General features: G+C 34.7%; 1 protein-coding gene across 1 annotated transcript in view; it reads right to left on the reverse strand.

The window, feature by feature from the left end:
- EFCAB3 (EF-hand calcium binding domain 3) overlaps window positions 1-25556 on the reverse strand; it is a 498542-nt gene that overhangs the window by 459515 nt on the left and 13471 nt on the right. The window contains exons 4-10 of the mRNA XM_070227127.1: window positions 19698-19812; window positions 17533-17663; window positions 16678-16760; window positions 14623-14766; window positions 8870-8944; window positions 4666-4809; window positions 117-188 (exon numbers count right to left, since the gene is read on the reverse strand). Coding sequence (XP_070083228.1) covers window positions 117-188; window positions 4666-4809; window positions 8870-8944; window positions 14623-14766; window positions 16678-16760; window positions 17533-17663; window positions 19698-19812 — 764 coding nt within the window. The remainder of the gene's footprint in view (window positions 1-116; window positions 189-4665; window positions 4810-8869; window positions 8945-14622; window positions 14767-16677; window positions 16761-17532; window positions 17664-19697; window positions 19813-25556) is intronic.

Consider the following 25556-nt stretch of genomic DNA (forward strand, 5'->3'; position numbering starts at 1 on the left):
TAAAAGTTAGAGAAAAGGGTTCAGAGAAGGTTTTCAAAACCTGTATGATAAAACTATAAATTAGGATTTAATTTATTTATAAACAAAACGAGCTATCGCAACAAGAGCTCACTTACAAACATCCTCATACTGTTGCTGTAGTTCACCCAAAGTAAATATAATATCTCCAATATTCACCATGTGGTTATCTGTAATAAAAAGAATAAGTTCAAATACTGTCTTTCCTTTTGAACATAAATATAGCTGCCATCTTATTCTAATATGAAAACAAGACAGAAATGTGTAGAAGTAGGAAGAGAGGGCCAGCTGCTAAAAGTTTTTAATAATATCTGGAATTGTATTAATAACTCATTACACACTGAAACACTAAACTAAAACTACCATTTTTTTCTCCTTAACAAAAGAATTTCCCATCAAAAGAAATCATTCACATTTTAAGCCTCAAAGCTCAAATATTTTATTCATTTAACAAACACTTTTTTGAGAGTTTATTATACGTAGTATTTCAAATATTTACCTTTTTTTTCCTCACTGGATTGTGAGCTCCTCAAGAGCAGAGGATGTGTCTGTCATTTGTTTCCCCAATGCCTAGCAAACTATCTACTTCCTATCACTTAAAAACGATTTTTGAATGAACGAAATATACTGAAGGCTGTAAAGAACAATGCAATATCTATGTTGTAAATAGCAGAAAAACCACTTACTCACCTTCTACATGCCCAGCACTCTCATAATTATAACTTCCTACCATTCCTGCCCCTGCCCCTGCCTAAGACCATTTTCTTCTTGGACAATGCGTGACAGAGGATGGGTCCATATGCAGTGACCTTGAATAATGTCATTCCAATTGGGCACAGAGGTAGAAAATGGTTTTCCCAATAGTTCTTGCCTCCAAATGTTTGACTTTGCTTGCCATTCAAGGTTAAAAAAAACTGGGAGTTGATTTACCTATCTATAAAAATACTGGATTTGTTCTTCAGTCTATTCATAATAAATCAACTGTTCAATTATATGCATCAGTGAAGACAGAAAAAAGATGCAAGTTTTTAAAGTACCTTCTGAGTCAAAGAAGGATTATACATAGCATAGTTTTGGTGTAAGGCAAGTTTGATTCACTCTGATTCTTTGAAAATTGGTAAGCTATGCCAGGTACAATCCTTTAACTTGCCACAAAGCAAACACGTACTTGACCGAATCAAAGAAGTGCTAGACCAAATTGATGCTCAGTTGTCTTCTGATTAGGAACTGCTTCCTATATTCTGGTTTCTTATTTCCTTGGCATTTATCCTCATTCTGTTCTTGATTATGATTCTAACACCTCCCATAGGCTCCCCAGAGAATTCCTGACACTTATTGTAGTCTGATTCCATGTCCCAAGTTCTTAGATCATAGCTTAAGTTCTAAAATAACCCAAGCCCTCAGCCCTCACATCCTTGGACTTAATCACTGAAAAGTAATCTATAGACCATACATACATTAATCCAGAGGAGAAGGCCATATTGTTTTTATCTGTTCTCCACTTAGAAAACTCCCTTCTCTGGACAGAGGTCCAACATCAACCAATGAGAATGCAGTAGCCAACCACTTATACAGATTCACTAGCTCTTGCTCAAAATTTATTCCTTGCTTCTAGGCAATAATAGATATCTATCATAAAATTCTCAAACAAATATTACCTATTTAAATAGTCCCAGGTAGCCAGAGAACCATTCCAGAATCTAAAATTACTATTTTGGCCCCTATCTGGCTTATCAAAACCTTAACTAATGATTCCTGGTTGAGACTGATGCAACCAATATGGTTATAGGTACCATCTATTTCATAAGGGAAGCTCAAAACAGCCTCCTACTCTTATATATGTAATTCTGGAGGAAATTCAACCTGGAAAATACAACCACCTAGTGTGAGAAAAAAAATTATTCTAATCATCAAGGTCATATTCAAGGCAACATTACTTTGAAGGTGTTAAGTAACCATTAACACTACATTTCTATAATCTTCAGATAGGCCCACAATATCAAAAGCCTCCTCTAGTAAAAATTGTACTAGTCACTACTTTTCATCCAGTTCAACTTCCAGATCACTAATCTCCATGAGAGAAAAACTACTGCACCAATATCCTATTTCAGAAACCAAAATACCTGACACTCCCAGAAATGCCATCAAGTGCTTTTTCATATTCCTCTTGCCATATCTTAATGAAACAAACGCTTATTGAACTTTCCTGAAAATTCCAATAGCATAATTCTTCCCTCTTCATTATGAACACTTATAAAGATGAACATATTCTCCACCTGTCATCTCTACTCCGAAAAACCAACCTGGGTGACCCATATCTGTTGGCATTCTGGAGCTGTCCTTTCCTCTACTATTTAAATAAAATAGCTCAGACTCCAGACCATATGCTAAATGAACATAAATCAATACTCTCTCCAGAAATGATTTTTCTAGTCAAAAGACAAGGGTATTCTTTATGAGAAATTTTGCCTTAAGTTGCAGCCAGCCTATTAATATGACAAAATGAAGAAATCTTGTTCTCTCTGATCAGAGGAGGTGTAATAAGGAGTAAGAATTACTAATTCATTCAATAGATATTTGTTGAGCAGTTAATATATGCCAAAACCACTGTGATAGGTACTCAGGATACAATATTGAGCAAAAGTAGATATGATATCTTCTCTCCTGGTGCTTAGTCTTATATAAGATACAGATTTTAATAAAACAATTAAAAATACAAATTGCAACTGTGATTAATGCTGTAAGAGTGTATAATATGAGAATTTGACACAGTCAGAGAGGTCAGGGAAATATCTCTAAAGAATAGTTGAGTTTAGATTTAAAGTATACGTAGGAATTAACTGAGAGAAAAGGAATGCTCCAGGAAAAAAAAAGAACATGTGCAATGGCTATGGCAGGAGAGGGCATGGTATATAGTTGAAAACTCTCAGAGAGTGAGGGGGAAATGTGATCTGAGATAAAGCTGAAGATCTGGGTAAATGCCAGACACTGCCTTGTACACAACATTAAAGGGTTCTTTATCCCAAGAGGTATTATTAGATTTTATGCAAGGAGGGTAACATGATCAGATGTGTTGGGAAAAGATTGTTCTCGCTACAGCATAAAGAGGGAAGAGGGATAAGACTGGATACGGGTAGACCTGTTAGGATGAGCTCCAAATGGTCCTAAGGAAAGGTTATGGTAACTTGGACTAAGGTAGTAATGCTGGAAAATAGAAAGATTTAAGAGATACCTAGGAGTTTAAAACAACAGTACTTCATAATGATTGCATGAGGACAACAGAGTTGTCAAGGATGGTTCTCAGGTTTCTGTTTCACATTACTTGACCCTGTTCTAGGTGCCAAACACAGTGACAAATGTTTATATTTAATTCCTACAATTCTATGAAATTAGCATCATTTGTCCAATCTATCTCCCCAAATAAATCAGGAGACCTGGAAGCCCAAACCAGAATTCCATAAGCCAAAAAGCAAGGTGCTGCAGTAGTTTCATATATGATTTTTGTTCCTTCTGGTAGAGCATGCCCTAAAGGCTATTTAATAATATGTCTTGAGATTAGTCCTTAAAGATTTCTATTTTATAGACACCTTCATGCCCCAGTACATCTCTCCACTCCTGTCTACCACCCCAGAGCCCACCATAAATGACTACATGGTAGAACTCCATGATGCCTGGTTCTATCTCCAGGCCACATTTCAGCAACCAAAGGCCCACTACAAAGCCATCACTAAGAAATGACAAAAAACAGTGGAAGTCCACTGGAAAAGATGCCATGTCTAATTATTTTCCTGCGTATTTATACTAACTATTCCCTCAGTCCAAAATATCATTTTTACCCTTCACTATCACCTTCAACAAACTAACCCTTACTGATTCTTCAAGATTTAGCTCAGACATCATCTCCTCTGAATCTCTTTCCCTGGTGCTTCCAGTATGCACTAGCAGCCTATATACACCCTATAACAGTACTTGCTGCACAACGTTCAGTTTACTTGACTCTTTTCACACTAGAATGTGAGCTCCTTCAGAACAAGAAGTGTGTTTTAGTCATCTGTATATCACTCAACATAATTCCAGGCACAATAAATATTAAATTATTGACTATCTGACTCATTAAGTGAATGGATAAATCAATTAATCAACTACTGATCAATCCGTTATTATAGGACATCCCCTAGTCACATGTAAACATGTAGTGCAAAACACTTGGCTAAATATATTTATAATGTTTAAAGAAATCTACATTTTGCAGAGAGTAACTGAATAGCATAGAAAGATTCTGTAATCAAAGCTACATAATAAAGTTGAAAATTCAAGAAACTTAGGTCTCCTAACTTGTGGAGCCAATGCTCTTGACACTACAGAAACTACCTCTCCACAAAGATAAGAAATGATTATTGGAAAAGAGAGATAAGGTTGCAGAGAAAAAAAAATCCATTTTTCTCTTAGACTTTTACCAAACATACCAAAATATAACAATTTTAGAAATTTCTTTTTAATTTTTCCACACTATCTCTTACCACAGACATCAGTAAGCAGTGTTGATAGCAAAAGGCAAGAAACAAGAAGGAAAAGAAGAAGTAAAGGATGAATCAGAAAATTAATATCCAAGAAAGATATACAGACATATCAATTCAAACAACTCACTGTCAATATTAGCATGTTTCATCACTTCCTGCAAAGTTTCAGGGGTTACAGGGATATCCATGCTATCCAAAACAGCAGCCACTTCATCAACCGCAACTCGACCACCTTTTATCCCACAGAAAATCTTCAAAGCACCCTTGAATGCTGCAAAAAAAACAATAAAGAAATTAATGTATCATGAGAATCAGTAGCCTTTCTTGAAGCTGATTGTACGTTAATAACCTACCAGGAGAAAATAACTTTACATAGGCATAGGGTTTTCTAAAAATTTACCTGCAAGCAGGCATTTGCCCAATTCTGGCCACATTCCCAGTATAAAATGTAATTTTTGTTATTATTACTACTAATATAATATTATAAATAATAGCTTTTATTTATTGAACGCTATTTGTGTGCCAGGCACTGTGCTAAAATCTATGGGTTACCTCATTCGATTATCAATATAGGCCCATAATATAGAAATTATCATTATTCCTACATTACAGATAAGAAAACTAAGGCTTAGAAAGTCCCTTTTGATTACACGGCTAGTAAATGGAAAAGCCAGAATTCTAATCTAGTAGTCTTACTTCAGAATGCTTGCTATTAATCATTATACTATACTCACCTCTTAGCTAAAACTTTTAACTAAAACAATTTCTTACCAGTGGTATAATCTATAATAGCAAGGCAGCTTAATCCAAAATTTGGGGGGAGTCATTAAGTGCTTAAAAATGTAATTTAGAAAAGATAGCATAAAAGAGAAAAGAATGGTGTAGATACAAAATTTATCTTCAGATTTTTTTTATCATACTACAAAGAGTTTGGCAATGGTTTAACTATTATTAAAAGGTCTTCTATTTCTCCATAGAAACTTCATATTCTTAAGCTAATAGTCCTTAGTATCGAAAATGAATTGGAAAGAACATGGTTAGAAGAACATACTCATATTAATGAAGAGAATTTTTCCCCAAAAAATGTCTTTCTTAAAATTTAAACATTGATACCTGTGTCCAAATGCTAAATATGAATGCTCCTCAGACCACTGCATCCCTTAATTTATCTTGATAAGGAAACACAATTCCAGAAAGCAAATCACTTTATAGTCAGACTAGATTTTCTTGGAATTAGGATACAATAAGCATAATTATCCATAAGTCCTTAGATAAGCAGTCAAAGAGGAAGAATTGAGAACGATTTATTCATTCAATCAGCAGTTATTGATCAAGTAAGCAAAGGTGGCAGAGGAAGGACCTCTGAGAACCCTTTCCTCCATAAAAAGCAATGAGAACACTGGAAAAAGTTGTCAGAATCAACTTTTTTCAAAACTCTGGAAATCAAACAAAGGCTTATAGCAATCCAAGGAGTGTTTTTTTCCAAGAAAAAAATGACTGAATCTCACTAAGAACAGTGAGCTTGTGGCATGTTAACTTGCTATATTCCCATCTCCCCATCCCAACCTCCCAGGAACCTTGAAAACAAGAGCCTACAATCATGAGGAAAACTAGCAGCCTGACAGCCATTGGAGAAGAATGAGGCTGCAACTTCTTCAAAGCCCCATTCCCTGAGAACTGTCATCAATAGACCTGTCTGATGGTTCCCAGGAAGATCCTACTTGCAAAGCTATCTTTATTTGACCTAACTCAAAGCTTGCCCAGTGCAAACAGCCTTTTCCCTGGGAGCATTCACCAAAACCAATCAGAGGCAATTGTTTAACAGACAACTGCTTGAAGTGGTAGATAATGGTTGGAGCAAACAATAGGCTAACAAACAAGCTTAAAAGGAAAACCTGGAAAATGAGACATCCATAAGGACTTTGAAAAGCCTCAACACATGCCTGGGAATCTAGATGGCCACACACACGGGTAGGGCCGTATACATGCTTGGGAAGGTCCTAAACTCTCACCTCTGGCTTATTTTGAGGATATACACAAGCAGGAAGTGAAGACTAAGGCTGAGTTAAAAACTATCTATCTGGATGTTCAAGGAATGCCCTAATGCACACACAGAGTCCTACGGATTCTCCTCTGCCTGATAATCGATAACTCATTTTGCCTTACAAAGGCATCATAAAGATCCATACAAACATATAAATATAATATATAATATAAAAATAAATATACATATAAAATATAAAAATATAAGAAAAGTTAGGGGCCGGCTCGGTGGCGTAGCGGTTAAGTTCGCGTGCTCCACTTCAGCAGCTTGGGTTCACAGGTTCAAATCCCAGGCATGGACCTACACATCGCTTATCAAGCCACACTGTGGCAGGAGTCCCACATATAAAACAGAGGAAGATGGGCACAGATGTTAGCTCAGGGCCAATCTTCCTCAGCAAAAAAGAGGAGGATTGGTGGCAGATGTTAGCTCACGGCTAATCTTCCTCAAAAAAAAAAAAGGGGAAAGTTATATTCATTGTGGAATTGTTTACAATAGTAAGATAATTAGGACCAATTAAAAATTCAATAATAAGGGAAAAGTTAAATAAACTATACTATATCTACATTTTTCAGATACTATGTAGCTGTTAAAAAGAAAAAAGCTGATCTATATCTACTGACACGGAAAACTTTCCAAGACATATTATTCAGTAAAAACAAACAAACAAACAAAAAACATGCTAGACAATAATGCATATAGCACAATCTCTCTCCCTTAAAGAAATTTCTATTTTTCCCTTTTATTTTCTGAAGGTTTCTTGATTCCCGACTGCACACTTTGGTCTTTTTACTAGCCTCAATGAGATCTAGGTCCTCTTCTTCTCCTCTGCCTACAAGTTGATAACTCATTTTGTCTTACAAAACATATATGGATAGATATAGATATTCATAATTGCATATAAAAATGGTTCTAAGGTCAACACTAAACTGTAACAATTTAGGATGGATTAAAGAGGGTCTTTCACATTTTTATACACATATTGCTTGGATATTTTATAAAAATAACATATTCAAGGATTATATGTGTTGTTTTAAAAGGAAAAAACGAAACTTAGGACTTCTTGATTGGTCTCAGGCCATATGGTCATAAACAGAAAATAAGGTCTAAATAGGAAACCAGGACTTGAAAAACCAAAGAATATATGGGAGTAAATAAGCTATCCTCAACTGTGGTTCAATAAGCAGGCAGTACTTAGCAGTCCAAACCCACATACAAATCTATAGTCAGGAAAAAGCTGTAAGTCAAAAACCAAGTAGACAAAGGAGAACTACGAAAAAACCAATGTCATAGAAGTTAATCAAAATGCCAAGTAGGAAGTAAGGAATTAAAAAAGAAAAAGCAAGCCAAGCGTCATATCTATATTCTTCATTGCTGCACATGGTAGGCATTTAATAGCACTTATTACATCAATGAATAAATAAACATTAAAGAGTTTTTCTTGCCTCTTGCTTGCTCTAGCAATATGAAGACTATCACATTCACATTCTAAGTAAATACAGTCTGGTTGATTATAAAAATACATAATCCCAAGGACTGATCATAGGAACTTGATCTTGCCTAATGGAAAAACCAAAGAACTGCTAAAATTAGGTCATGAACACTAGAAATCTCAGACTTTTGGAAACACTATTTCTGTTATTAACATGAATAGTCCTTCCAACAACTTTCTTTACAATTTATATGTAGTGTAAACTAAAAGTTATTAGGAGACCCATCAGCATCTGAAATTTTTAGGGAGAAATACAAGTAGATTCCAGACAGTGAAGAAAGTACTGTTAAGGGTAGAAAAGAAAACAGACGTGTGACCAACAAAGAATTAAAAAGCACATGAACAGAGGCAAGGAAGCAAGAATAAAATTGGCATGTATGGAGATTTACGGGAGCATGAGGTTCTTGCCTGGGAAAAGCAAGCAAAATTATGAAGAGGTAAGGACATCAAACATAGAGTTTGGACTAGATTCATTTGATAATAGGAAGAGCATCTAAATTTTTGAGTAGGAAAATGACATGACAAAAATTGTCTTTTAAGAAAATTAGTCTAGCAGCCATGTGCAGAAAAAAAGTGGAGACTGGAGATAGAAAATTAGGATGCCATGGCAGTGATCCAAGTTTTGTAATGCCTTTTATGAAATAACTCATGTCTAATTTTTCTCAACCTAGACTACTGGGGAAACAAGGAGTTAACAGATTCTGAAAAAAACATAAATTCATAAAACTACTCACTCTAAAATCAGTTACTATCAAAATAATTCTCTTCTATAATTTTGAAAAATCATCTTTTTACCTGGATCCTGAGAGACCAAATAACAAACATCATTCACAGCCTTAAGGAAATCTGAAAAATCCAGCATTCCATTAACTATGAGAATGGTTCAGAAACAAAAGGAAAAAAACTCCATCAGCAAACTTAGAGTAAACTCGCTGAGAACATAAGACAAAAATGCAAACTAAAGATGTGAATAGAATTAACTGATATTAGAATACCATAGTCTACACACAAAAGCAGTCAAAATTAGAATTCAATATAGAATGTAAAAAAGAAAACTTATCAGAAAAATATTTACATATTATAATTATATAGTAAATGGTGTTGCAGCAATAATGATGATATAGACTAGAATTGGAGATACTACAGTGCTCTTTGCTCAAGGCTCTCATTTTTATATTTGTAATTAGGTGTAGAAAATACATTCAACTTGCCAATTTTACATACATAATGGTTTTACCTTAAAAAGATAAGGCTGATTTCACCATGTTCTAGAAAAGCCCTCTATACCAGTGGTTTTGGGGGATATTATGAATCCAGTTGAGACTCTAATGAAAGCTCTGCCTCATACCACTACAACTCTCCTCTCTCTCCTTCTCTCTCATCACATACACACACACACACAATGCATTGAAACAAATGCACAAAATATTGCACAATATTAAACCAATTCTTACCCAAAAATATCATCTCATTTTTTCAAGCAAAAAGTAATGGCTATTTCTTAAAAGAAAAAAAAGAAACCTAAATTGTACACATGAAAATTTCAGTAAGAAGTTTTTGTCTGGCTTGAATGAGAAGTTGAAATTATGGAGTGGTTTTTTGCATGATATTGCACAGGTCCTCTCTGATAGGTACTAGAGCTGAAAATCCAGACTTACAAAGTGTGCCAAAGCAGAGAATCAGGGCTCTTAAATCTCATTTTCTAGATAAGCATAGATCTGTGTCAAAGAACATCTGAATTTTTCAAGAATCTTCGAGTTAAATAACTATGAAGTCATTTCCCTCTTGTCATTAAGTAAATGAGGCCAACTTGGAAGAGTTTACATCAATGTTATCTATCTCTAGAAGAAAATGATTACAAATCCACATTCAAATTTAACGTCATCTGACCAAAGTAACCTATAAAAGAACACTTCAGTGCTTCCAGTGGCCTGTGGCTTCTACCTGCAGAAAAACTGACAAAACTTGGTTGTTCTCATTTACAAACCACAAAAGCACTTTCTCCAGTATTGAGAAAGTTTGTCAAATTGTTTGCCTCAAAACATCTTTTTCAGTGTAACAACCTGAGAGTGGTTTCTCCTTTCCTTCAAAAACAATGAAACATCTATACAAATTTCAATCAACTACTTTGACTTGTTTTCTGACTTCTATGCAACCTTGGGTTAGGAAAAAATCTTTTAGATAAAACATCAAAAGCACAATCCATAAAAGCAAAAAATTATAGACTAGACTTCATCAAAAGTATAAACTTATGCTTTTCAAAAGACATTCTCAAAAGAATAAAAAAACAAGCACCTGCTAACCACATATCCAATAAAGGACTTGCATTCAGGATATATAAAGAACATTCAAAATGCAAGAATAAGAACACAAACAATTTTTTTAATGGGCAGGAGATATACAGATAACAAATAAGCACATAAAAATGTCTTCAACATCATTTGATCATTCAGGAAATGCAAATTAAAACCACAATGAGATAATATCATACATCTACTAGAATGGCTACAGTTTTTGAAGGCTGACCAATTTCAGGATTGGGAAGGATGAGGAGCAACTGAAACTCTCATATATTGCTTGTGGCAATGCCTAATATATGACCCAATCATTCTACCACTAGGTATTTACCCAAGATAAATGAAAGCATAAGACCACACAAAGACACAAAAATGAATGTTTATACCAGCTTTGTTTGTAATACCCCAAAAATGGAAACAACCCAAACGTCCATCAATTAGTGAATAGATAAACAAATTATGATATATCCATATAATAGAATACTATTCAGCAATAAAAAGGAATGAACTATTGATACACATAAAAGCACTGATGAATCTCAAGCCATTATGGAGGTTCTTCAAAAAAATTTAAAAAGAGAACTACCATATCATCCAGCAACCCCACTTCTGGGTATATATCCAAAGGAAATAAAAGCACAATCTCAAAGAGATATCTACACAACGTTCATTGCAGCAGTATTCACAATAGCCAAGATATAGAAACAACCTAAGTTCCCGCTGATGGATGAATGGATTTAAAAAATGTGATACACACACACACTCACACACACACACACAGGAATATTATTCAGCCACAAAAAAGAAAATTCTGACATTTGCAACAACATGCATGAATTTAGAGGACATTATGCTAAGGGAAATAAGCCAGACACAGAAAGACAAATACTGTATGATCTCACTTATATGTAGAATCTAAAAATGTTGAACTGATAGAAGAAGAGAGTAAAATGGTGGTTGACAGGGACTGGTAGGGAGTGGTGGAAGTGGGGAGATGTTGGTCAAAGGATACAAACTTTACATATAAGATGAATAAGTTCCGGGAATCTAGTGTGCAGCCTGGTGACTACAGTTAATAACACTCTATTGTGTACTTGAGATTTGCCAAAAGAATAGATCTTAACTGTTCTCACCACACACAAAAAAAATGATAACTACGTGAGGTGATGGATGTGTTATTTAGTTTGACTGTGGTAATCATTTCACAATGTAAATGTAGAACAAATCATCACATTGTAGACCTCAAATGTAAACAATTTTTATTTGTCAATTATATCTCAATAAAACTGGAAAAAATAATGTAATTTGAGATAAATCACTTTCCTATGGGGATGTGCATACCCTTTGACCCGGATTTTTCATTTCTAGGAATCTATCCTATTGAAATATTTACACAAATGTGCAAGAACTGATTTAAAAGGACGTTCTTTGTAGCATTGTTTTTAATAGCAGAACTTTAGAGGCAACTTCACCATGAATCAGTAGGACACCAATTAAAACTTATATATACATATATAAAACAAAAGGACAGGAAGGATACCCAACAAATTATTAACAATGTTTACCACTAGGGAGTGTAGAGAAAGACTGGAGTGACGAGATAATTTTCATTTTGTAATTTATAAACCTCTGTAAGCTAAAAATATTACAACAAAAACAAACCTTTTCTTTAGGACACGTTCCATGCTCAGTTACTAAACTTTTTCTTGTATTTACATTTATTACCAAGATTTCAGTGTAGGGTTACATTATTTTCAATGTAAAAATTAATAACAAAGGTTTAAATTAACATATGTCATCTAAAATTGATTGTATGGCTTTGGAGTAGACGCTTCACCTTTCTATCCCTCTGTTTCCCCAACAGTAAATCCAGGTGACTGCAAGAGACAGTATGTAAAGGCCTGAATATCTAAAGTTTTAAATTTTGTTGCTTTGAATTTCTAATAACAATATTATCTAAAAGTCTTAAAAAGTTCACACTCTTTGACCTAGCAATTTCAATTTTAGTTATCTATCTTTGTCTGATAAGAGACAGAAAGAGAGAGAGAACACTGTTTCTAACAGCAAAAATATTAGAAGTAATATATACTTATATAGACTATTTGCTATACAGGTTAGTTTTTTTAAACAATTTGGTTTTTTTTTTAATTTGTTTTTTAATCTGTTCCATAGAATGACTCAAGCCATTTAAAAAGGCAATGCGGATCTACATTTACACAGAAAGTTGACTAGCATATCATATAAACAGAAAAAGGTAACAAAACTGTAAGCATATGAGTCCATATATGTTTTTTAAAATCATGTGTTCATGCATGTGTATATACCACAGTTATACACACACACAAATACACACTCATACACACACTTATAAGTGTATGCTTGGAAAAATCCTAGAAAAATAAATTTAAAAAAATACCAAAGTTTGGTTGTGGGCAAGGAGATTACACATGATTTTTACTTTACCCTTTATATTCTCCTGTGCTTTCAGAGAATAAAATTATTTCCACTTCGGAGAATTATTTTACTATAAATCTCAAAACAATCATGTCAAGAAAATTAACATATAATTCGCTAAGTATGTCAGAAAAAATAATTGTTTCTTAAGCTTTCTAAAAGTTACGTTTATATGTATTAATTTATTTTTATACCCTCAGAAAGCTGTCATATAGTAGATGCTCAAAAAATGTTGAGGTGACTTGGATAGATGGACAGATGGATACATGCACACTATTGCAACTTGCCGGTTACTACTAGATTGTTTAGTAATATTCTGTTGGTGGCCCATTTTGACTTCTAGGATTTTTCATCTACAAATTTTTTTATAGTAATAAATATACATCTTATAATTGAGCAGCTTGATGTTTTCAACCTTAGAGTACTACTTTATTTTATTTATTTATTTGTTTATTTGAGGAAGATTAGCCCTGAGCTAACATCTGCTGCCAATCCTCCTCTTTTTGCTGAGGAAGACCAGCCCTGAGCTAACATCCGTGCCCATCTTCCTCTACTTTATATGTGAGATGCCTGCCACAGCATGGCTTGCCAAACGGTGGTGACATGTCCGCACCCAGGATCCAAACCAGCGAACCCCGGGCCACCGAAATGGAACGTGTGAACTTAACCGCTGCCCCACCAGGCCGGCCCCTAGAGTACTACTTTCTATTTAGGTATACCAAATTTGTTTGATTTATTTTCTGACCACTCCTTCAACTTATCTCATTTTTATTCTAAACTTGTCTCCCTTCCTCAACAAGCTTGGAATGGTCTGTAAATGTAACGAGTTCTCTGTTATCTACTTTGATAAAGTCTCAAACACTAACTGCAAAAGAATAATTATTTTTCTAGGTATTTAAAAATGCAATTATTAGGATTTTGATTTCCATTTCCTTGCATACTGGTGATATTAAAAATATTCCTAGGGGCCAGCCAGTGGCACAGTGGTTAAGTTCACACATTCCGGTCCTCGGCGGCCCGGGGTTCGCTGGTTCAGATCCTGGGTGCAGACATGACACCACTTGGCAAAAGCCATGCTGTGGTAGGTGTCCCACGTAAAAAATAGAGGAAGATGGGCATGGTTGTTAGCTCAGGGCCAGTCTTCCTCAGCAAAAAGAGGAGGATTGGCAATAGTTAGCTCAGGGCTCATCTTCCTCAAAAAAGAAAAAAAAATTCCTAAATGATAATTGGCTATATGTGTTATCTTTCATGTGAAATACTTGTTCACGTGTCTTGCCTATTTTTCTATTTCATTGTTTGTCACTGACTTGTATGAATTCTTTCCACATTCTGAAAACTAATCCTTTGTCAGTTATGTGAATTGTAAATATCTTCAAGTTTGTAACTTGTCTTTCTACTTTAAGGTGCCTTTTGATAAATAAAAGTTCTTTTACTATAGTCAAACATACCAAATATATTAATCTCTTCTTTAAAACTCAAACTTTTTTTGCCTTATTTAAAAAATTTTCCCTATCCCATACCATTTCACACTCATGCAATTAGCAAAAAATTAAAAGCCTAAAAATACCAAATGTTTATAAAAGTATGTCATAATCCAATCTACTTATTAATCAATCCAATTATGTGTTCCTGAGGCCCAATCTTTTAGTACTTTATTGTTAATAAGCAAAAAACGATGTTTTTATAACATGTTTTAAAGCTTAGCTCTCCTATCATTTGTAATTAATCTGACCAACATATAATTTTTATATCCAAGTTTGTAGACCCTTAAACTAATAATGAAAACATAAAACTTACCATCAATATCAACAGTCTTTAGTGCCTTTCGCATTTCTGAATCACTTATAGAAATCTTCAAGATGCAATGGATCATTGGCAGATCATTCACATAAATCTTTCCACTTCTAATTTTACTAAAAATTTTACAGGCTTTCTGAAGCGCTGAATACACATAACAAAACAATTAATTAAAAGGAATAATTATCCTTACCTTAAAATCAATCTTGTGATTTCTTTAGGTATGTCTGGAGCCAATGACCTTTGAGTCTACAAATTTCCTAAAGAACTCTCAGAAAATCAGAAAAGTCATGCAAGCCTCATATAGGCAAAGGTTTCCACAGCTTTCCCTGGGAATGTTATATCCTTCTTCTGTGCTCTCATATCACTTAGTATGTATCTCAGTCAAAGCTCTTGGTATTGTGATTGCTTGCATGTGTCAATATCCTCACTAAACTGTCAGCTTCGAAGGGGCAAGACGTTTCATTCTTCTAGTTCTGATGTCTAATTCAGAATAGATTCTCAAAAAACGTCTGTTGAACTGAATTGGGTTTAGTTCAGTGGATGCTACACTTTTTTTTTTTTTTTTCAGAAAAAGAGGCGATAGATGACAGTACTAAATACCATAGAAAGACTAAAAAATGGATAATAGTGACTTTAATAATAGGAGTTTTAGTAGAGTATTGGATGTAGAAACCAGATTTCAGTGAAATGAGAAGTAAGTAGAGTAATTAATGAAAAAAACTCTTTCGAAAAGCTTCTCTGAAAACCTAGAGTATAAAATTGACAAAGTAAAGTCCCTAAGGAGGCAGAAGAAAATCAAATCAAAGAAAAAGAGAACTGAAGGGATTAGTCTCATGAAAGGGAATCTTTTCCAATGAGACAACAGGGAAAGATGTGGACATTATTTATAGAAAAGTTTATAGGTAGGAATGGCAAGAAGTTAAGGAAGATTCTGCCAAACAGACTTTATTAACTCTCTATGAAAAAGCAAAGTCATCTCTTAAGAGTTAAAGGACTAGGTGATAGGATTGAGAATTTGAGGAGAGTCATGAAGGTTTGAAATAGACACAAAGGAAATAGGACAGGCATCTGATCGAAACACAAATGGAAGGGCCAGCCCGGTGGTGTAGTTGTTAAATTCATGCGCTCTGCATAGGCAGCCCTGGGTTTGCTGGTTTGGATCCCAGGCGTGGACCTAAACATCGCTCATCAAGCCATGCTGTGGCGGCATCCTATGTGCAAAATAGAGGAGATTTGTGGCTACTAGAGGCATGGGGTGGGGAGTGGGTGAACCGAATGAAGGTGGTAAAAAGGTACAAACTTCTAGTTATAAGATAAATAAGTACTAGGGACGTAATGTACGACAGGATGACTATAGTTAACATTGCTGTGTGGTACATTTGAAAGTTGCTAAGAGAGTAGAGCCTAACTTTTCATCACAAGGAAGAAGTTTTTTTTCTTTTTTATTTTATCCATATGATATGATGGATGTTAATTAAAATTATCGTGGTAGTCATTTCACATTATATGTAAGTCAAGACATTATACTGTATACCTTAAACTTGTACCATGTTGTATGTCAATTACATGTCAATAAAAGTGGGAAAAAAACACCTAATATGAAGACCACGGTTAAGGTAGAGAGGAAAAATATAAAAACTGACTCCAGAAATATAAATGAGAAGCCCAAGATATGGAGAGCTCAGTACCAAAAAAAATGAGGGATACTTTGAGCCTTAATATGAAGGTACCAAGGACTAAATTCCAGTAAAATCAGTGACTCTAGTGCTTACTAATTTATTCATATTATGTAAGATCCAGACTTTTTTCCAAAAAAAGTTTGAAATAGAATAAGCACATATGTTATATTTTGCCTATCTTACCAATTCAACTAAAGATATTTATGAATTAAATATCTACTTGCTTGCTCACAGATTGCAGTATTTGCCATGTCATATAACATTAGCTGATATCATAAGCCATTAGGAGTAAAGAAAGAAACACTAATTACTGAAACAATTCCTACAAAGCACACAATCAGGAAATTTGAGAAATTCTAGAACCTATTATTACCACTTAATTGTTGTGAGTGTAAGTGTCCATGAGGTACTTCATCATATAATGTATCGTAGAGGTTAGAAAGCCTTTCCTTTTTCCTGTCAAAGAGACAGCCACATTAGAAAGCAGCAAAAAAAAAATACACAAAATACATAAAATATTGATGTCATTTTGCCAAAACATTAGCAAGCCTATCAATAGCCTGAGATTCTCTAGTCTCTTACCCCATAAGAACCTTTCTGAAAGAACTGTCCAAGTGATAGTGAATTACATATTCTTCACTCGAGAATTCCCACCTTGTTTCTTTTAGATATTTCTCTATGGAGTAGAATTTACCCTCATCAGTAAGTATTGACCATGACCCACCATCCTTTGGCTGTGGTCCAATTTTTCGTGTTCTTAATTCAAGTCACAACAAATTTTACAGAAAGTTATTATAATAAGGCAAACAATAATATCTTTAAATAGCCAAAGAATCCCAGATCCCATAACCTGTTAATAAAAACATCTTGAAAATATGATTCATCTAATCCCATTGCATGTAAATAACTGAAATCATAGAATGCTAATGCTGGAAGAAATCTTAAGAGTCCATCTAGTACAAGATTCTTATACAGATGTGGAAACTGAAGCCCAGAGATAGAAAGTGAATTGTACAAGAGACTAAGCTAGCATGTGAGGTCAATCAGGACTCAACTCCAAGTCTTTCAATTCAACTCTTAGCACTACATCATCCTTACTAAGAACATTGTCTCTTAGTTTGCACAAACTATTTGGCATACTTTATGTGGAAGGGACAGATGATTCTGGAAAGAAAAATCTCAAATCTGAATACAACATATAAGGAATAGAATACAATGATTTAAATACCGAATAATTGAGGAAGATGTACAAAGGGGCAATAAAGTCTTGTGAATGCTGTACTGATTCGGCAACTTGCATAAAGAGTTTTCTTTCCTAGTCATCTTCTCCTTTGACAGCTTCGCAGAGGAAGAGGCAATCTAGAGCCAAATGCAAAAGTGTTGGTTCCTGAGATCACACTGGTAAACCAGCATTCTTGGTCAACAAACCTCTTAAAAGATAATTAATCACACCTAGGCTCCTCACTTAGCTATGCTTCTGATGTAAATCGCTTTTTGTAATTAAATTACAGTTTTACTTACTAAAATTTTAAATAAACTATACAATATTCTTTGAAAAGCCACATTTTTCTTAAGCATGCAATGAATCATCTCCTAACTAATATTGTGTCAATTTATAGTAATGGATTTTACAAAGTAGGGTAAAGCTATGGTATAGTGAAGACAAGACCACCAGACTCTAGGCTACATACACAGGCTTTGACTATATGAGCAAAATAATGTGTGGAGAACCAACACAGTTATTCAAATAATATAGGTAATTTTGCTTTAAACGATCCTTATGATTGATAAAATTATAATAACCACTGATAAGAAATTAACATTGCATGTATAAATGATTCAAAAGTAGCAAGCAGCTAGGTGGACAGAAAAGTGTCACTTTAGACCTAGAGTCTTGACTTTTAAAGATCACACAGGATGTAGAGAGAAAACTCTCAATCCATACATGGTTGATAGGAATTGGTACTGAGATCCCACATAGAGCCAAAATCTTCAAAAGGCAATATTCTCAGCAACAGTGGGCTAGAAAAAAGCTTATCCCTCAACAGAAGGAGTATGCAGAGTAAAATCTGTCTTCATCTCAGCTTCAGGTTGGAATGAAAAAAAAGGAGAGAGAAAAGAAAGAGTATTCTTCTTGATTAGTTATAACCATAGCTCTACCCACACATGAGTTTAGAACCAGAGGCAAATTCAAATTCTCTTGGAGGAGGACACTCTAAATCCAGACTCATCATGAGATTCCCACATATTTAGATCAACTATATAGGAAAGGATGAACAAAAAGTAGAAGTATCCAAGGACACAGGTTAATATGGGTGAGAATCAGACAAAACAACAAACAGAAGATTTAGATCCCCCAAAACGTCATATATTAGGTTTATCAGATATCAACCTTAAAACAACTATGGAACATGAGCAAAGAACAAGACACAAAGCAAATTTTAAGAAGAACCAGATAAAACTTTTAGAAGTAAAAAATACAAGCACTGAAATTAAAATCTCAATGGACAAGTTAAAATGCAGATTAGATTCTACTGGAGAAAGAAAAAGTAAATACAAAGTAGATGGAAGAAATTACCCAGAACAAAATAGAGAGAAATAGATGAAAAATATGAAGCAATGTTAAGGAACACAAAGAACAGAATAAGGTCTAATATACATCTGATAGAACATCCAAAAAGATACAATAAGGAGATTGAGAGAGAGGAAGTATTCTAAAAGATAATGGATTAGAATTTTCCAGAATTGAAAAAAGGCATGTATTCTCAGATTCAAGAAGCACAACAAATATCAAGACAGAGAAATAAAAAGAAACATATACCTAAGTATATCACATAGTGAATAGAGTAGGTTGAATGGTGGCCCCACAAAAAGTATGTCCATACTCTAATCCCTGGAACCTATGAATGTGACCTTATTTGGAGAAAACGTCTTTGTAGATGTAATCAAGTTAAGAATCTTAAGATGAGATATACAATGATGTGCTTATAAGAGAAAAGTAGGGGGAGACTTGAGATATAGACACAAGGGAGAAGGCCATATGAAGAGCAAGATGGAGGCCACGATGAAGTTGTGCTGCCACAAGCCAAGGAATGCCTAGGGTCATTGTTACAACAGCAGAGATGTTAACAGAGAGCATTGTAATAAAAATACTGGTCTAATGGAGAAAGAAGGGGAAAAAAATCATATTCTTCTGAAAGAGTTCCTCATTTAATTTTTTTGAATTTTTTTTAATTTAAAAAAAGGAGGAGGAGGGGTGAGGAGGAGGATCTGGGGGAAGATGAAGAAGAAGAAATATTTAAGACTGTGACTTGGACTAAAATGTAATGGCATGTTTGAGGGCTAAGGATAACACTTGAAAGTAAAAAGAAATATTTCCAGATCTTTATTTACCTCAGTTCTTTCAGTATGCAATTGTGCTTGTAAACTTTTCTTTCTCCTGACTTTTTTCTCTCTTGAAAAATCAGAGGATTTTTCTTCTCCACATAGGCATACTGATGTTTCATACCTAAATTGCACAGAAAATTGGAATAATTCCTGCCTTGTTCTTTTCCTTGCTCATCTTCTTTTTTTCATCTTTTATTCATGGAAATTTTCAAACATATACAAAAGTGGACAGAATAACATGATGATCTCCCCACGTACCCACCACCCAGCATCAATAACGGACAATCCTATTTTATCTATATCCCTATTCTTGCTCCCATCCCTTACAGTTTTGAAGTACAATCTAGTATCATATTATTTCATAATAAATTTATTAATATGCATTTCTACAAGTTTTTTCTTTCAAAAAAATATTTAAAATACCATTATGATACCTAAAAAATTAACAATAATTTCTTAACATCATCAAACATCCAATCAGTGTTCAAATTTCCAATTGTCTCATACATGTCAAAATTTTTTAACATTTGCATCAGGATTCAATAATGTTCCCATATTACAGTTGGTTGGTATGTCTTTTGGATCACTTTTCATCTATAGGTTCTCCTTCGATGTCTTTTATTATTATTATTATTATCATTATCGTTATTGTCAGGTCATCTGTCCTATAGATTTTCTGCAGTCTGGACTTTGCTAACTGTATTACCATGGTTATAGGATTCTAAGGACTTGATCAGATTAACACTCAAAAAAAGGTTTTTTTGACAAAACCACTACATAGGTGGTGGTGTTTTCCCATCAGGAGGCATATAATGTCCAAGTGGCTCTCTATTTGTGATATTAGCAGCTACTTATACATAGTAACTAGATTCAGTAAATCATCAGGGACTGCAAAATGGTCATATTCTAAATCTACCATTCCTTCTTCACTCATCAGCTTGAAGATTTCTATAAAGAGAAACTTTTTCTTATGTACTATTTGGTTACCCAGTAGTACGGTTCATATAGAAAGGCAGCATAATTTTTTATTCTTTTCCTTTATCTATCACTTTTCATAACAATGACTTGGCTGGCTTATAACCTCCAACAATGATAAAATAATTTTTATGTCATTTTGGACACGTGGATTTAAATGCATTAAATTCATTTTAATTCCCTGCAACTATTTTTCTTATTGATGCTCTAATTTTCTCATGTGTGGTGGGAAGAGGTGGCAGCCTCTTCAAGGAGGCTCCCAAGTCCTTTTGGTACATCCCTGGTAGCAGTCTCTGTTAGTTTCCTTATTTCTGGAAGACAAGATGCTCCAGTCTCATCTATACACTTCCTTTCTCAGACCTGCAATTAGACATATCTCCAAAGAAATGGTTCCTTTTAATAAGAAATGATACTTCAAGACTAAAGTCTGGCCACTACAGGCTGAACTTCTTTTTAATAATTATCCTGCTCTCTTATGACTTGGTTTTCTCTTCTTTCTGCTTCTTTTCCCTCTTCTATTGGACTGTCAAAAGCTTTTGTAACACAAACATCCCATAAACAATATAACAATGAGATGACTACAATAAGCCTCCATTAAATTTGAAAGAGAAGATCTCCTGGAAATTGCATACTTTGCTTCAAGTAATCCAGAGTAGACTTAAATTTCAAGGACAACTCTAAAATTATTTTTGTGCTCCTGGGACCCTGTAGACTAGGCAGGATTCTGAGAAAGGCTAGATCTGAAACTTGTCTGCACATTGGAATCAGCTGAGAGCTTTGAAAAAATACTGATATCTGTCTCTCATCCCCCAAAATTGTGATTTAATTATTTTGGGGAGTGGGCTGTTATTTGGAATTTTTCAAAGATACTCAGGTGATTCTAACATGAAAACAAACTTGAGAACCACTATGACAAACCCCTCAGCTTGTTTCTACCCAGAACTCACATCAACTGGGCTGTAACTCAATATTTTAGAAGTAATAACTTATTCTTCCTTGTATGCAAACTAAAAGCTGTTTAGCAGAAGTGGTTCCTTCCTCTTAGAGTAACCTGCCATGTAAGGGCTGCTTAGGTGATACATAGGACGTGACTGCATTAAATCTACAAAGCTTTAGATAAACTTAGCCCTAAGCCAAATTGTGAAATAAAGGAAATTTTTATTATGCACCCCATTCTCCTTCCTTAGCAGGTATCTTGCCCTTTTGATATTCTATCCCTTTAAATCCAAACCCCAGAATTCCTAACCTGAGAGCCCCATTATCTTGCTATTAGCCCCTTGAAGCTGTCCCCTCTGCTGTCCTCCACTTGTAAAGACAATGACTTTAACCATTTTGACTATGATCCAGAGTATAAATATATTTTCTATTGAGATGTAGTACACACATACAGAGAGAGAGAGAAAGCTGAAACACTTTCTCAAAACAATATTTATCTTTATTATGTGAAAAGCACTCTAATGTCTTCTTCTTTTTTTTTTAATGCAGTGGACCTGATTCCTTTTTTTTTTTTTTTGAGGAAGATTAGCCCTAAGCTAACATCTACCACCAATTCTCCTCCCTTTGCTGAGGAAGATTGGCCCTGAGCTAACATCCATGCCCATCTTCCTCTATTTTATATGTGGGACACCTGTCACAGCACGGCTTGATAAGCAGTGCGTGGGTCCATGCCCAGGATCTGAACCAGTAAACCCTGGGCCACCTAAGCACGGAGTGCAAACTTAACTGCTACACCACTGGGCCAGCCCCTTCAATTCTATTCTAATTTCTTTTTTTAAAACAATACTAGCAGCAACCTCCTAAGTTGATTTCATGACACACAAAAGAGTCACAACCTAGAGTCCACTGCTACTTTATATCCCCCATCCTCTCCCCATTTATCCCTACTGATCTTTACTGAAACTGATCTTTACATTTCTGGAATAATTATGGCTTCCACTGCACTAAACGTTTTGTTTTTGTTTTTGTTTTTTGCTGAAGGAGATTGGCCCTGAGCTAACATCTGAGTCAACACTTCCTCTATTTTGTATGTGTGTCGCCGCTACAGCATGGCTTGATGAGTGGTGTAGGTCCATGCCTGGGATCCAAACCTGTGCACCCAGGCTGCTAAAGCAGAGTGCATCAAACTTAACCACTAAGCCACCAGGCCAGCCCCCAAACGATTTTTTTATCTTTTATCATTTTTTTAAAAAGAATGTGTGTTTTTTAATTATGGGATGATTCAAATATTTTATGGGATAAGAATGTGATAATTATGGGACTACTGTCATATATGCAGTCCATCATTACTGAAATGTCATTATGTGGTGCATGACTGTACATCACTAGAGAAAATTAACAAAGTGCAAAGGAAGAGTGCAAGAGAGGAAAAAAGGAACAAACAAACTACAAAACAGCCAGAAAACAATTAACAAAACAGCAATAGCTAAGTCCATACCTATCAATAATTACTTTAAATGTAAATGGACTAAATTCTCCTATCAAAATACATACAGTGGCTGAATGGATAAAAAAACAAAACCTGTGTATATGCTGCCTCCAAGAGACTCACTTCAGCTTTAAGGACACACATAGACTGAAAGTGAAGGGATGGAAAAAGATATTCCATGCGAAAGAAAACCAAAAGACGGCAGAGGAAGCTATAATTATACAGGCATACCTTGTTTTATCGTGCTTTGCTTTATTGAGCTTTGCAGATAAAGCATTTTTTAACAAGATCCTCCACCATCAAAAAAGATTATGACCCTCTGAAAGCTCAGATGATGATTAGTATTTTTTAATTAAGGTATGTATATATTTTTTTAGCCATAATGCTTTTTCACACATAATAAACTACAGTATAATGTAAACATAACTTTTATATGAACTAAGAAACCAAAAAATTCGTGTGACTTGTTTTATTGCGATATTCACTTTATTGCAGTGGTCTCGAACTGAACCTACAGTATCTCTGAGGTATGCCTATATTAGACAAAATAAATTTTAATACATTCTAAGCCAAAAACTGTAACAAGAGACAAAGAAGGTCATTATATAATGACAACGGGGTGAATTCATCAAGAACACATAGCAATTGTAAATATTTATGCACCCAACATAGGAGTACCTAAACATATAAAACAAATATTAACAGATCTGAAGGGAGAAATAGACAGCAATACAATAATAATAGGGGACACTTCAATATCCCACTTTGGACAATAGATAAATCATCCAGACAGAATATCAAAAGGAAACATTGGACATAAACTACATATTAGAACAGATGGACCTGACAGACATATGCAGAACATTCTATCCAACAGTAGCAGAATACACATTCTTCTCAAGCACACATTCAAAGTTCTCCATGATAGATCATTTTTTAGGCCACAAAATAAGTCTTTAAAAACTTACAAAGATTGAAATCATATCAAGCATCTTTTTTGACTACAATGATATAAAACTGGAAATCAATGAAAGAAGAAAACTGGAAAAATCACAAATGTGTGGAGATTAAACATGCTCCTGAACAACAAACGGGTCAAAGAGGAAATCAAAAGGGAAATAAAAAACATCTTGAGGCAAATGAAAATGAAAACACAACATATCAAAACTTATTTGATGCAGCAAAAGCAGTTCTCAGAGGGAAATTTATAGTGACAAATGCCTACATAAAAAAACAGAAAGATGGGCCGGCCTGGTGGCACAGTGGTTAAGTTTGCACGTTACGCTTCGATGGCCCAGGATTCGCCGGTTCAGATCCCGGGTGCAGACATGGCACTGCTTGGTGAGTCATTCTGTGGCAGGAGTCCCACATATAAACTAGAGGAATATGTGCATGGATGTTAGCTCAGGGCCAGTCTTCCTCAGCAAAAAGAGGAGGATTGGCAGCAGATGTTAGCTCAGGGCTAATCTTCCTCAAAAAAAAATTAAAAAAAGAAAGAACTTGAATAAACAACCTAACTTTACACCTCAAGGAACTAGAAAAAAAACTAAGCCCAAAGTTAGTAAAAGGAAGGAAATAACAAATATCGGAGAAGAAATAAATGAAATAGAGACTAAAAAGACAATAGAAAAGATCAATGAAACTAAGAGCTCATTTTAGGAAATGATAAACAAAATTGACCTCTTTAGCTAGACTAAGAAAAAAAGAGATTCAAACAAAATCAGAAATGAAAGAAGAGATATTACAACTGATAACAGAAATAGTAAAGGTCATAAGAAACTACTATGAACAATCATACGCCAACAACTTAGGTAACCTAGAAGAAATGAATAAATTCCTACAAATATACAAGCTACCAAGACTGAATCATGAAGAAACAGAAAATCTGAACTGATCAACTATCACTAAAGAGACTGAATCAGTAATCAAAAACCTTCCAACAAAGAAAAGTCCAAGACCAGATAGCTTCCCTGGTGAATTCTACTAAAGATTTAAAGAATTAATGCCAATGCTTCCCAAACTCTTCCCAAAACTTGAAGAGAAGGGAACACTTTCAAACTCATTTTATGAGGCCAACATTACTGATACCAAAGCCAAACAAGGACACTACAAGGAAAATTACAGGCCAATAGCACTGATGAACAGAGATGCAAAAATTCTCAACAAAATACTAGCAAGCCAAATCCAACTGTACATTAAAGGATCATACACCATAATCAAGTGGGATTTATTTCTGGGATACAAGGATGGTTCAACATAGGCAAATCAATAAATGTAATACACCACTATGGAAGAAAAAACCCAGGCCTCTTCCTGTGTTTCTCCTTTACTCTCACACTACTACTACACTCACAACACTTCTGACCCCAAATGTGTGGGGATTTTCACCTCACCAAGTAATTCTCTGCAACACTAGTTGGGTATCCTACAATTTAACACAATTCTGACACTATCTACCCAGAGAT

This window comes from Equus caballus, chromosome 11 (assembly GCF_041296265.1).
Source record: "Equus caballus isolate H_3958 breed thoroughbred chromosome 11, TB-T2T, whole genome shotgun sequence".
NCBI lineage: Eukaryota > Metazoa > Chordata > Mammalia > Perissodactyla > Equidae > Equus > Equus caballus.